This window comes from Petaurus breviceps, unplaced genomic scaffold, assembly GCF_028583685.1.
Source record: "Petaurus breviceps papuanus isolate PSGF00001 unplaced genomic scaffold, PetGlider_PUasm1.0 90723, whole genome shotgun sequence".
NCBI classification, from domain to species: Eukaryota; Metazoa; Chordata; class Mammalia; order Diprotodontia; family Petauridae; genus Petaurus; species Petaurus breviceps.
Genome location: NW_027187323.1, coordinates 3612586 through 3627955, shown reverse-complemented (window position 1 = coordinate 3627955; position 15370 = coordinate 3612586). Strand labels below are relative to the sequence as shown.

General features: G+C 35.3%; 1 protein-coding gene across 2 annotated transcripts in view; it reads right to left on the bottom strand.

Moving 5' to 3' along the window:
* ORC4 (origin recognition complex subunit 4) overlaps window positions 1-15370 on the bottom strand; it is a 79829-nt gene that overhangs the window by 39911 nt on the left and 24548 nt on the right. For both annotated transcript variants that reach the window (XM_069066738.1, XM_069066739.1), the window contains one exon: window positions 7360-7433. In XM_069066738.1, the coding sequence (XP_068922839.1) occupies window positions 7360-7416 (57 nt within the window). In that variant the 5' untranslated portion in view covers window positions 7417-7433. The remainder of the gene's footprint in view (window positions 1-7359; window positions 7434-15370) is intronic.

Below are 15370 nucleotides of genomic sequence, written 5' to 3'. Positions count from 1 at the left end.
ATCCCTGGATTACTGAAAGAGGTTATTTGGTGTATGTGCCACAAGTCTCTGCCCAGTTCATCCTCTATTCAGTTGTCACAGTGATTTTCCTAAAGCACAGGTCTGACCAAGTCACCTTAGTACTTCATAAACTCCCATGGTTCCCTATCACTTTCAAGACCAAATAAAAAAATTCTCTATATGGTTTTCAAAGCCCTTCATAACTTAACCCCTTCCAGTCTTTCTCATACATCCTCCTAAAACCACCCCTACGTCCTCTTCAAAACAGTGACAGTAGCCTCTTTGTTGCTCCTAGAACAAGACGTTCCATCTGGATATTTTCTCAAACTGTCCCTAATACTTGGCATGTTCTCCCTCATAGTCTTTGGCTACTGCCCTCTCTGGCTTCTTTAAAGTACTGACTAAAAGGCCACCAGGCAGGAAGCCTTTCCCAATCCCTCCAATTTCTAGAGCCTTGACTCTGTTAATTATTAACAATTTATCCTGTATATAGCTTACTTGTACATATTTGTCTACATGTTGTCTCCCTCATTAGAATATGAGCTCTTTGAGGTCAGGGACTGTCTTTTCCCTCTTCTTATAACCCCAACATTTAGCAAAAGGCCTAGCATTGCTATATTTTCCCCAAATCCATTCTTCCACCCAACTTCTCTATTGCTTACTGTTGAGGGCATCATCAGCCTCCATTATCCAGGTTTGAAGCCTTGGTGTCAACCTCATTTTCATTCATCCCACAGTTCCAAATATTGTTGTCATCTTCATGACATCTTTTGTACACGTCCTTTTTTCTCCACTCAAACAGTTATCACCAAGTTTAACTGCTTATCAAGTTTCATTTAGACTGTTACAACATCCTGCTAACTGGTCCCTTTGCTTCAAGGTTTTCCCCAATTTAATCCATTCTCAACATGACACAAAAGTGGTCTTTCTAAAAAGTGCTCCACTAACTTCAGTAGTTCTCTATTACCTTCAGGATCAAATGTATGCTACTTTGTGTTTGATTTTTAAAGTTCTTCACCACCTGGCCCCCTCCTCTATTTCCACATCTTCTTACACATTCTTTCCATTCCCACACAATACTGTTCGGTCATACTGGCCTGTTTGCTGTTCCTCACACGTCTCCATTTTCTAGTTTCATGCCTAGAATACCTTCCACTCTCATATCTGTCTCTTATAATGTCTTCCATCTATTCTCCATGTAACTTATATGTATTTGTGCCTATGTGCACGTATATATGTATGTATGCATATATTGTCTCCTCTATTACAATTTTAAGCTTGTTGAGGACAGGGGCTATTTTCTGCTCTAGTTTTCTGAGCCTGATCACTGATCATTCTACATTCTTATGGATGTTTTCTTCTTAATGTCCAGTTAATCTTGCATGTCAGCTCTATGGATTTCCACTGCTTTTACTTACCAAATTCCCCTTTGAAATATGATGTTAACAATCTTAAATTTTTAATATGATGCCCATGTGTTTACTGTGAATACCATTCAGGTGCATTTTCCTTGTCACTCCTAAGTCTCAATGGGGTCCTGCTTAGGCTTTCATTTATCACAGTATTAGCCACTTTATTTCCCTGGTCCACCGTAACAATCACTATTACTGTTACCAACACAATTCCATTCAGAAAGCTCAAAAAGTCAATTTTTTTTAAAACAGTATCTTCCTCTTACTTTATTCTTATAGACCAAATCCTACTTTTTCTTCCTCCACAGTGTTATGAATTTATGATCCATTTATATGACCACTGCTACCACTTGTGTGTTGTAGACAGTTACAATGCTTCCAACCTATCCTTGCCACTTTCCTGACCAATTCAATCTATAGTGTACAGTGCTACCACTTAAATCTTTCTTTTAAAAAAAAAAAGTATTTTAGTTTTTCCAATTACATGTAAAGATACTTATCAACATTCGTTTTTATAAGATTTTGAGTTCCAAACTTTTCACTTTCTCTCCTTGCCCTGCCCCCCAAGATGAAATCTAATAAAGGTTATACACGTGCTATCATATTAAACATATTTCTACATTAGTCATGTTGTGAAAGAAGAATCAGAACAAAAGGGAAAAAAAACACAAAGAAGAAAAAGCAAAAAAAACAACTGAAAATAGTATGCTTCAACCTACATTCAGACTCCATAGTTCCTTCTCTGGATGTGGGTAGCATTTTCCATTATGAGTCCTATGGAATTCTCTTGGATCATCGTATTACCAAGAAGAGCTAAATCTATTATAGTTGATCATTATACAATAATGTTGTTACTGTGCAGTGTTCTCTTCACTTTACTCAGCATCAGTTCAGGTAAGTCTGTCCAGGTTTTTCTGCAATCTGCCTGATCATCATTTCTTATAGTACAATAATATTCCATTGTATATATATATATATATATATATACCATAATTTGTTCAACCATTCTCTAGTTCCCCAGTGATGAACATCCCTTCAATTTCTAATTCTTTGCCACCACAAAATGAGCTGCTACAAATATCTTTGTATATGTGGGTCCTTTTCTCTTTTTTACGATTTCTTTAGGATATAGACCTAGTACTGGCACTGCTAGATCAAAGTGTATGCAGTTTTATAGCTCTTTGGGCATAGTTCAAAATTGCTCTCCAGAATGACTAGAATTGTTCACAATTCCACCAACAATACATTAGTGTCCCACATCTTCTCCAACATAAATATTTCCCTTTTATGTCATATTAACCAATCTGATAGGTTTGAGGTGGTACCTCAGAGTTGTTTTAATTTGTATTTCTTTAATAAACAGTGATTTAGAACATTTTTTCATATGGTTATACATAGCTTTAATTTCTTCATCTGAAAACTGCTTACTCATTTCCTTTGACCATTTATCAATTGTGGAACACTTGAATCTTCTTAAGGGATAACTTTTAATCACATTTCTTCCAGTCTTTGAAACCTTTAACTGCTCTTTCTTTAACTTCAACTGCCTAAAGATTGAGGTCCAAATTCTTTAGTCTGGTAGATAAGAGACTCCACAATGTGTTCCAATTCTAGACTGGCATTACACAGTGGCAAGAACACCTAATATATAAATGCCTAAGCTCTCAGCCTCAGCTTTCTTCAAAAAGTGGAGGAAAAAACAAAGTTTTTTGTTTTGGACTTCAATCTAATCAAACAGGAGGTTGTTAAAGTAAGAATATGGAATATATCATTCTATTCTATATTTTATCACAAAGTTAGAAAATATAGCTATAGCATAATATATACTCTAGAGCTGGAGAGGCAGGTTTAAAAAGTTTCAGAGAAGGCTTATGTAGGATGCTCAGGCCTAAAATCCTATTAATGGAATGGGCTCAAAGTGTTAGGAAAGTTAAAAACAAACAAACAAAACCTCTAACCTCAAGAATGATAATGAATACTAAAATGTAGTAGATTCCAATAATAGGAATTATCAGAGTACTAATACTACAAATAAACCCAGAATTCTAAGAACAAAAAGTGGCTTTTAAAGTTAAACAGAGGGCAAAAAGATCAAAGGGAAAAGACTGCTGCTCAGGGAAGCTAAGACAAGAACTACTCAACTCCTATTTGGCTACTATTTTCTTATCCAAGCAAACTGATTTCTGAATAGTAAGGGACATAACAAAAATAGCTTTGCTTTCATATCCTACCAAATGAGGTAAGGCTAGCAATAACTAATTTGTCCTCAGTGAATCAAGATTACTAGTCCTGAAAGAACTACATCTGGGGTACTGAAAGAAGAGATTTGACTGATGAAAGACTACAGTGAATGAGAAAAAAACCCTAACATTAGAAAAAGCATTATCAATTTCTCAGAATATTTTAAATGAATAAAATAAAATCTATGCAATTACAAAGGAAACCAATTATATTGAAAGAGTTATAATTTTTTTTTAAATTTATGAACCCCAGATTAAGAAACTCTAATCTACACGGAGTTTTTACTGATCCTCCCAGCTTCTACTGTAATCCATCACAAAATTTGTTGTTATTGTTCAGTAGTTTTAGCAGTGTTCAATTCTTCATGCCCCCTATTTGGGGTATTCCTGACAAAGATAATGGAGTGGTTTACCATTTTCTTCTAATGCTCATTTTACAAATGAGGAAACTAAGCAACCCTATGACTTGCCGAGGATAATACAATCAATAAGGTCTCAGATTGGACCTGAACTCAGGTCCTCCTGACTCCAGATTCAGCATTCTTTCTGCTACATCACCTAGCTGCCCCCTTACATAGTACTTTCTAATGCATTTACTGATGATGCCTATTGATTTTTCATTTTCCTTCTTAGTACACTGTGAATTCCACAAAACCTGGGAAAAAGTATTAGTTAAACTTTTCCCCCCAAAAAAACAAAGCTCTAAATACAGTAGATACAAGCTCTAGATGGACCTCAACAAGTATTTATTGAAATGAGATAAGGTATATGAGGTTTGAAGAAGCACTATAAGCTAAGGAAGATGCTAAACTTAGAGAACTCGAAGTCATGATGCCTTAAATTAAATTACAGTCTCTGACAATTAGATTTGTGACCATGGAAGAGTCATTTAACCACTCTGATTCTCAGTTTTCTTGTCAGTCACTCAATAAGCATTTATTAAGTGCTTACTATATATGCCAGGCACTGTGCTAAGCAGTGATAAAAAGAAAGGCAAAGACAGTGTCTCCTCTCAAGGAGCTCATTATCTATTGGGGAGACTATAAGCAAATAAATATTTACAAACAAGTTACCCACAGGATAAATGGAAAATAATTAACCAAGGGAAGGTACCAGAATTAAGAGGGGTTGGGAGAGGCTCCCTATAACAGGCCAAGATTGAAGAAATGTAGGAACTGGTGCAAAGCTCAAATGAGAAAAGATTTGTGTTACTTATTTGCCACTGTTAAAATTCTATTTGTACACAGTTTCATCAATAGTTATCCAGAGGCATATTTAAGCCTAATTTCATTCACTTAAGAGTTGAATCCAGCCTCCATTTTCTAATGTTCAGTATCTGTACTGATTTTCTTTACTCAATTCTTTATCTCTGCTTGCATTTTAGGACAGGTCTCAGTGACCCTTTTGAAGGCTAAATGTCAATGTTGGATGGTGTAGAAGCTCAATATTTGCCACTCATGCCTTCTTGTCTAACAATCTTTTGCATTTGGAGAGAGGTTTCATCACCCTTTAGCAGTGGGCTCCAAAGTTTTTCAACTCATACCCTTATTAGCAAAAAGTGAGCACTGCCCCCTCCTCAAACACACAATGTGTGCATACTTATTTATAAAATATATACATATACAACTCTCACAGTTACCCTGTACAAATTGCCAGAAAGTCTGATCGTGACGAGATGAAACAGGAGTTAGCTTTTCCACCTCTGGCAGCTGAGCTTTGGGTTTCATTGCTCTTTTTTGTGTTTTAAATTTTATGGTTTAAATGAAGGGAAATGACTTGCTAACCATCTCTTAACAGAGAGTTGATGAACTCAAAATGCAAACAAGACATATAGTTTTGTAGAGAGCCAGTGTAGGAACTTATTATTTTTTAAAATTTATTTTAAGTTTTCAACATTCATTTCCCAAAGATTCTGAGTTGCAGATTTACTTCCCATATCTCCCTACCCCCCACCCCAACATGGAAAGCATAATGAATACCCCTTTCCCCAATCTGCCTTCTCTTATATACCCTCCTAATCCCCCCCTTACTTTCTTTTAGGGCAAGATGGATTTCTGCGCCACTGACTGTATCTTATTAACGTAGGAATTTATTTTACTTAAGTATTAGTTCCAAGGGTTTCATTTTTAATGTGGGGGGGGGGGAAGGTGGAGAGGACAGGATAGAGAAAAAAATAAAAGTGAGTCAATGAAGGATTGTTGTAAAAATGAAGAGAAAGTCAGAAGGAAGCAAATACAAGGTCAGATTTGAAAGCAACAGGCTGATCTTATACTTAAAAAGAAGAGCAGTCTCATGTATAGTCCTCTTTTTTCTGTCCTATTGCTTAGGCATCACAATGGTACAGGAATAGAGCACTTGGCCTACAGTCAAGACAACATAGTTCAAAGGTGACTTCAGATACTTACTAGCTGTGTGACTCTGAGCAAGTCATTTAACTTCTGTCTGCCTCAATTTCTTCAATTGTAAAATGAAAATAAAAATACACAGTAACAGTATTTACCATTCAGGACTATTGTAAGGATCAAATGGGATAATATTTGTAAAGTGCTTAGCATAGTGCTTGGCACAAAGTAGGTAGTATATAAATGATTATTCCCTTCGTTAATTATGTATATCGAATCGTTAATTTTATTTATCAGTTCAGAATAAAAATAATAATTGTTAAAATATGAAAAAATTGTAGGTACAAATAATTTTTCTACTGGTGTAAGTTTCCTAAAGCTGTAAGAGCAAGAGTAGAAAAACAACAACTGCTGAATGCTTCTTTGAAGAACAAACACTCATCGTGGGCAAAAGAGGGGGAAACGCACTTTTTTATTCAAGGCTATACCAAATCTTGTGTCAGAAATAGCCCAGTGGTGCCTCTGAAACCTGAGAGCATTCACCAGGCTTTAAACATCCACCCTCTCAAAAAATGTTATGGAGATTAAAAAAAACAATTTTTTAAGTGAAATTTCAGTCTTGTCTCTATTAAGGGACTGAGAAAATCTGTTAAATATACTGATATATTAACAAGCACAATCATTCCAGAATTACAGAAATTACCAGGAAACTGAATACTGCTACATGACTTTGTTCCCTGCCACACATCACAAAAAGCTGAGAAATGTACCTAAGATATAGTAACTTGCTTTGCAGGTCAAGAAGCAGTCCTCAATCAAGGCTATGATTTATTTTAATATTTGTGTATTTCTTAACCATTTAACATGTATAAAGCTGGGATGGATAATTAACAGATGTTAATGACAGTCTGGATCCAGAAATATCTAGACAGGACAATTTTTTCAGATGAAATTTAGTCTGAAAAAATGTAGAGAAGTGATTAGATAATAATTTATATGAAAAACATTTTTTGTGCGTTTTAGTGAATCAGAAGCTCAGTATGCATAAATTGGGTCATAAATTAACCAAAAAAGCTAATGCCATCCTGATACGCTTTAAGAGAGCTATAAAGTTCAGAATTAATAAGCTATTTTTTTTGTTCTAGTTTAAACACTTCCATTAAGTCTTCCTTATCTTCTAAAATATATTTTCTCTCATCTAATATACTATACAACTTTCCATTACTCATGTGAGTGTCTTAAAATTATTTGTGTACAAACAATTTCTCTTGCTGGGATCTCCAACATCACCTAAAAACGTGTCACAAGTTCAAAGTTAACAACAGATGTTGTTAAATGCATACTAATTTCAATACATATACTCACCTGTGAAATACACTCTCCATGTTTTAGATTGCTGTTTTTTGATTTACGACTGCTCATTTCGACAATTCAGATCTCTAAAAAGAAAAAAAAAAAGTATTACTGTGCCAAAAATATGGTATATTCTGTTGTCCCTATTTTGCTCTATTATTAAGTCCCAGGGCTAACTATACTAGACTAAGAGCCAGAATGTAAGCTCTTGAGGGTTGGGACTATTTTCATTTTTGTCTGGGACCTCATACCTAGTATATTGCCCCTGAGTACTGCCAATAATTGCCAAGTCACAAAGGCTTGGTGACTGATCACACAGTTCCCAAGAGAAAAAGAACAAAGACGTTCACTATAAAAATTATAAATAAACAAAGAAATATTTAAAAGTTTACAGCTGTAAAAAGAGAAGCCAACCCTGGTCTTATTTTTAAAAATAATTATTTATTAATATATTTTATTTTTATATCACACACGTCTATTTTAAATTAAATTTTAAAAAATTAAACAAAAATCTACTTTCTCTGCCTTGAGGGAAGGGGAACATCTAAAAAAATATGCATAAGCAATTAAAACACATCTGGCATGCACTCCACACACACACACACACACACACACACACACACACACACACACACACTATTCTGTACTCTGAGTTCATCCTAGTTTTCTTAGGAGGTAGGTAGCATGGTTCATCGGGACACAATATTCCTAGCTAATATATTACTAAGTCTGGCTTCTCCTCATTGATTTCAATGTGTTGTGTAGGAGTGGGTACTGTGGTAAATGAATAGTCATGTATAACTATATTAATCATGTTTTCATATTCATGTTACAATTTTAACTCTAATATGTAGGTATTTTAAAAGATAATTAATTATTGGCTGTTGTAATTTTAGAAGTAGTCATCAAATCATTTTTATTTAGCTTTATCATTCATTAAATCATTTATCTGAAGTAGTCTTTCTTTGCAAATTATTCTTTAAGCTTCTAAAATTCCTTTTTACTTTTCCATCAACACAACTGCTGGTGTTCTAGTAGGCAGAAGAAGTTGGTGGAGTGAACAATTTTAACAGAAAATTGTAATTAAGATCTGAACAATTATGTTTCAAGTAATTATTGAGAGTTTCCAAGTAGAACAGACCATCTATATGGAAGCTGTGGCACATTTATAGATTTATAGAATAATGGGATTGTCAATATATCACTGAAAACTAAGTTTGTATTTGGAACCCCAAATGTCACAAAAAACAGGAGTAAATATTTAAACTTCCACTAAATTTTAAATATAGTTGCTAAATTTAATATCTCAAATTCCTGAAGTTAAACCTATTGCCTTCTTTGTCTGACCCACAGTGCTATCAATCCAGTGCTAGAGTCTATCCTTGCTTATATTTAACACCTTCCATTGTACTCCTTTCTACCTTCTCTTAGATGACAGTACCTATCTTCATAAACTGAGTTGTAAACCTACAAGGAACCTTAAGAGTTCAGTAAGCCAAACCCTCCATTTACGCATGAGGAAATAGAGAACCAAAGTATTAAGGTAAGTGCTTGGATCTGAACTTATGTCCCTAGACTCCAAATCTAGTACACATTAATCCCACATATCTGGAACTAAGTATACATAACAGTTTTGCTCAACATATATGCAGACCTGGAGCAGGGACATGAAAGTTTTTACTATAATTTGTAATTTAAATTAGTATAAAACAAGGACTTAAGAGTCTGAAACTTTCAGTATTAAAAATATGCAACATTGAAAAATGTCACCCTCAGGGGGCAGCTAGGTGGCACAGTGAATAGAGCACCGGCCCTGGAGTCAGGAAGACCTGAGTTCAAATCTGGCCTGAGATACTAACACAAAAACTAGCCGTGTAACCTTGAGCAAGTCACTTAACCCCAATTACCCTCCATAAAGCAAAAAAAAAGTCACCCTCTCACTCCTTCTGAGTGAAATGCCAGTGTGCACTGTCATCTCCAATTTCAGATTCTGTTGTGTTGGGGGGGGGGGGGAATATAATATTCAATTTGTGTAGGATAAGACTAAGTCATAACCCAAAGAGAATTAAGTCAGTAACAATCTGAGGTTGATTGGAATCAACAGAGGCAGACAACCTCTTGCCCTGATTCCAAAAAGGGTCTCTAGCATATAAAGTCAGAAAAGGAAAAGGAGATGTATCACAAGAAGGAAACTTGCTACTGCTAGATGGCTTAGATGATGATTACATAATTTCAATTTTTACAGTCTAAGTTATATAGGGTTAAGTTCTATGGTAAGGTTGGGAGGGGGGAAGCAGACTAAGCAAGATAATGTGGCAAAAGAAAAGTCAAAGATTATAGAATCCTAGTTCTAGGGTGAAAGGCACCTCAAACAAGAGTCCATATGTTTCATTTTATAACTGAGGAAACAGATCTAAAAAAATTTAGTGCCCAAGGTCACATAGATAGCAAGTATCACAGTTGGGATCTCGGCCCAGGTCTTCTGACTTTAGGGAAAAGTGCTCTTTTCATTGTCAAGTCAAGAAGAATTCTTTTATTTTTTACAATCATTAAAAAAATTTTGAGTTTCAAGTTCTCTTCTTCCCTCCACTGTGTCTCCCACCCACTGAAAAGAAGAACAGTATATGATACCCATTATGCATATGAGGTCACACAAAATGATTCTATATTAGACATGTAGCAAACAAAACAAGAAAAAAATGAAAGTGAAAAAAAAAGGCTTCACTCAATTCAAGATCATCAATTTTTCTCTCTAGAGGTTGAATGCTATTTTTATCATGAGTCTTTTGGAATTGTCATCGATCACTGTAATGTTCAGAGTAGCTAAGTCTTTAATAGTTGATTACTGTCACAATATAGCAGTTACTGTACAGAATGTTCTGCTCACTTCATTTTGTTGATGTAAGTCTTCCTAAGTTTTTCTGAAAGCATAGCCTTTGTCATATCTTAAAGAAAGACAGTATTCCATCAAAAGCATGTATTCTTGTATAAGTCCCTTTAGTTTTTCTCTGATCTCTCTGGGATATAAATATAGTAGTGGTTTTGAAGGACTAAAGGGTATACACGCTTTTATAGTCCTTTGGGCACAGTTCTAAATTGTTTTCTGGAATAGCTGGGACAGTTCACAACTCCAATGGTACATTAGAGTACCCTTTTTTTAAAATAACAATGTCCTCTAGCATTTGTCTTTTCCCTTTTCTGTCATATCAGCCAATCCAGTGGGTGTGAAATAGTACCTCAAAGTTGTTTTAAATGGTATTTCTCTAATCATTCATGATTTTGAGCATTTTTATATTACTGATAGCTTTGATTTCTTCTTCTGAAAACTGATTGTTTATATCCCCTTTAACCAACATTATTTTTGTTTTTTTGGTTATTGATAATGTAAAATATGCTTAGTTTTCCTAATATCAAACCAACCCTGCATACCTGGTCAAAATTCCACCTGGTCATAGTGTTTATCTTTTTTGATATGTTGTTGTAGTACCCTTTCTAGCATTTTATTTTAAAATTTTGCTTCAATTTTCTTTTGGAAAATTGATCCATAATTATTTTTGTCTATTTTGGATCTTTCATGTTCAGTAACCAAAACCATATTTATGTCATAGCAGATATTTAGTAGGACAACTTTTTACCTGTTTTTTTTTTTTTTAAGTTACTATAGGAATAGACTTTTTGAAAAATGGGAGCATTCACTTGTAAATCTATTTGGTGCTGGGAATTTTTTCTTAGGTACCTGATTTATGGCTTGTTCGATTTATTTCTCTAAGATAGGGTTAAGTATTCCATTTCCTCATCTGTTAATCTGGACAATTTATAGTTTTGTAAATATTCATCCATTTCACTAAGATTGTTAATTTTACTGGCATATAACTAACTGGGCAAAACAGCTCCAAATAACAGCTTTAATTTCATCTTCATCTTTTTGATGTTTGATACTGGTTATTTTTCTTCTTTTCATTTCAAAATCAAATTAACCAATGGTTTATCTTATTGTTTTGCTTGTGTTTTTCATAAAATGAGCTCCTAGCTTTATTAGTTAAAATTTTTTCATTTTGCAGTTTTATTAATCTCTCCTTGGATTTTCAGGCTTTTGATTTTGGTGGGGACTTTTAATTTCTTTTTCTAGTTTTTTGGTCACATGCCTAAATCATTGATCTACTCTTTTATTGATATGTTTAGAAATATACATTATCCCCTAAGTATACTATTAGCTACATTCCACAAATTTTGGTATACAGTGTCTTTGTTGTCATCATCTGTACTGGAATTACTACCATTCATTCTTTAGGATTAGATTATTTAATTTCCAATTAATTTTTAATACATTATGCCCTCAAAAGGATGCATTTAATATTATGCATTTGTTTGTGAGGTTTTTATGCTCTAATACAAGGTCAGTTTTTGTGAAGGTGTCAGTACACCTGAGAAAAAATGTATACTGAAATTCCTATTTTGTTTTCTCCAGAGGTCTATCACATCTAACTTTTCTAAAATTTTATTTAAATCTTTAACTTCCTTCTGTTATATGTTATGATTAGATTTATCTAGTTCTGAGAGGGGGTAAATTAAAGCCCCCTACCAATATAATTATACTATCTCTTCCTATAACTCATTTAACTTTTCCTTTAAAAATTTGGATACTATCACTGGGAGTCAAGATGGTGGAGTAGAAACAGGACTTTGCTGGGCTCTTAATCTCACCACCACCAATTCATGGAAAAAGTGACTGAACAAATTTTGGAGCTACAGAACCCACAAAATGACACAGAGAAGCTAACCTCCTGCTGAAGACAGCCCTGCAGGGAGCATCCTTGTTCCAGCCAGAGGTTTTAGCCTCAGGGCAGGCCTGACCAGCCCCCTGCTTGAGGGACTTCAGATCACCAGCAGTTGTGGCTGTTGCCAGAATTATCAACCCATAGATGCTGAGAGGGCAAAGTGAGAAGTCAGTGTAGTGTGGACTTTGGAATCTGGTAGTTTAGGAGTGTGATCGGCCTTTATCCCCTGGAGGGAGAAGCCGAGGAGGCATCCTGGCCATGCAGCCGCTGCCACGTGGCAGCTTCAACTCCTGACCTGCAGACTGTGGGGGGACCAAGTAACCAGTCTAAAGGGTAATCGCTCTTGCTTTAACCTGGTTGGATCTGGATTGCGGTCAAGGATGGAGGTCTGGGGTGTGTGACCAGCTTGCCAGAGCGTGTGGAGGCTTCAGAGAGGGCACCCAATTAATATCTTTGGCAGTGGAGAAAACCCCAGCATTGGTATGAAGCTCCCCTTTCTGGTAGCAGAGTCCTACTGTGGCAAAAATCCCAAAAGTCAAGTAACTGAGTGGCAACATGAGTAAATGAGGGAAGAAAATCAAACATAGGAATCCAACATCAGACTCCTATTTTGGGGACAAAAAGCATCAAAGCATGGAATGGGAGGAAGACAGTGAAGTCAGAAGTCCTGCACCAAAAGCTTCCAAGAAAAATATGAGCTAGTTACAGGCTATAGGAGCTGAAAAAGAATTCTGAAAATCAAATGAGAGAAGTGGAGGAAAAATTGGGAAAATAAATGACAACAATGAAAGAAAATTATGAAATGAGAGTCAACAGCCTGACTGGAGAAAAAAAACACCTTAAAAAATAGACTAACTCAAATGGCAAAAGAAGCTCAAAAAGCCAATGAGAATGCCTTAAAAAGCCGAATTTGCCAGATGGAAAAAGAATCTCAAAAGCTCACTGAAGAGAATCATTCCTTCAGAATTAGACTGGAGCAAATGGAAGCTAGTGACTTTATGAGAAATTTAGATACTATTAAACAGATTCAAACAAATGAAAAATAGAAGGCAATGTGAAATATCTCATGGGAAAAACCACTGACCTGGAAAATAGATCCAGGAGAGATAATTTAAAAATTATTGGACTACCTGAAAGCCATGATCAAAAAAAGAACCTAGAAATTTTCCTTCAAGAAATTCTCAAGGAAAACTGCCCTGATCTTTTAGAACCACAGGGCAAAATAGAGGTTGAAAGAGTCCACCGATCACGTCCTGAAAAAGATCCCAAAAAGAAAATTCCTAGGAATATTATAGCCAGTTTCTGGAATTCCCAGATCAAGGAAAGAATATTACAAGCATCCAGGAAGAAAAAATTTGAATATTGTGGAAACACAATCAGGATAACACAGGATGTGGCAGCTCCTACACTGAGGGATCCAAGGGCTTGGAATATGATATTCCAGAGGGCAAAGGAGCTGGGATTAAAACCAAGAATCACCTACCCAGCAAAACTGAGTATCATGTATCAGGGGAAAATATAGTTATTCAGTGGAATAGAGGACTTCCAAGCATTCTTGATGAAAACACCAGAGTTGAATAGAAAATTTGACATTCAGATACAAGAAGCAAGAGAAGCACGAGAAGGTAAACAGGGAAAAGAAATCATAAGGAACTTATCAAAGTTGAACTATTAACATTCCTACATGGAAAATCGGTAATTGTAACCTATGAAACTTTTCTCAATATGAGAATAATTGAAGGGAATAGAAATGTGTGTGTATATATACACACACATACATATATATGTCTACACAGGAGGGTATATGGGTGTATGAATGCATATGTGAATGTATGTACATATGTGTACAGGTATACATAGAGGGCACAGGAACAGTTTGATGGGAAGGGATTATACTTAAAAGGGGAAATTAAGAGGTGAGAGAGGAATATGAGAGGAGATGGGGAGAGAAGAGGCAAGGGAATATGGTTACAATGGAGGGGAAGAGTAGGAAGGCAAAAGGGAGTGGGTCAACCTTATTCTCACTGAATTTTGCTTGGAGGGAATGAAATACACACTAAATAGGGTATCTCACCCTACAGGAGAGTAGGGGGAAGGGGATGAGAGGGGGGATGATGGAAGGGAGGGCAGGCTGGGGGGAGGGAAGCTGGAAGCATCCACTTCTGAAAAGGTATGGGATCAAAGTAGAGAATAAAAGAAGTGGGAGGTGGGATAGGAGGAAGGGAAACATAGTCTTTTACAATATATCTACTATGGAAATGTTTTGCACAGCTACACATGTACAACCTAAATTGTATTGCTTATCTTCCCAGTAAGGGTGGGTGACAAGGGAGGAAGGGAATGAATCTGGAATTCAAAGTTTTAAAATCAAATGCTTAAAAAATATACATATATATACTATTATCAATATTATTTTACATATAAATGAGAAATAAGATATACAGGCACTGGGACATAGAGATCCATCATGCCCTACTGGAAAGTTGAAGGGGGTATGGGAGAAGATATGGAAGATAGCAGATTGGAGGAGGGGATATCTAGTGGGATCGCTATTTTTGGGGTGGTGGGTAGGGGAAAAACAGGGAAAAAACTTGTAACTCAAAATATTGTGGAAATGAATGATGTAAACTAAAAGTTAATAAAGCATTTGATAAAAAAAAAATTAAGTGTACTAACTGTAAAAAAAAAAAAAAGAAAGAAACTGATTCACTGTATGGACCCTACCAGAAAGTTTTATTTATGGGGATAGTGGTGGAATCCAGCTCCTAGTGATTTTATGGGAATAATATTATTGCAAAGTTACTTAGCACAATATTTGATATAAAACAAAAATGCTATTTGAGTTTGCGCTGTGTAAGCTACAATTAATTGCTTTATGTTTGTTAATCTTACGTGAAATTTTGTTTGGGTGTGAATTTTATGCTGATGGTAATGAGATGAATGATTTTCTGTGCAAAACAATTTGGAAAACAACTAAATTAAGGTCACCAGATTGGTAATTATTTGATTTTGGTTTCAAAGTTTAAATATAGGTACCTGATTATCTGTGTTACAAGAGAAGCAGTTTTCTTATTATCTAAATGCTGTTAAATTAAGAATTTTACTGTCAGAGGAACATAAAAAGTGATAAACAGGGCACTGTGACCATGTGTTTGGAATATTGTAATTTAAGTATTGCATAAATCAAGTATTTACAAAAGTAAAAAAAAAAGAATGTGGATACTATGACAATTGGTACATGTATG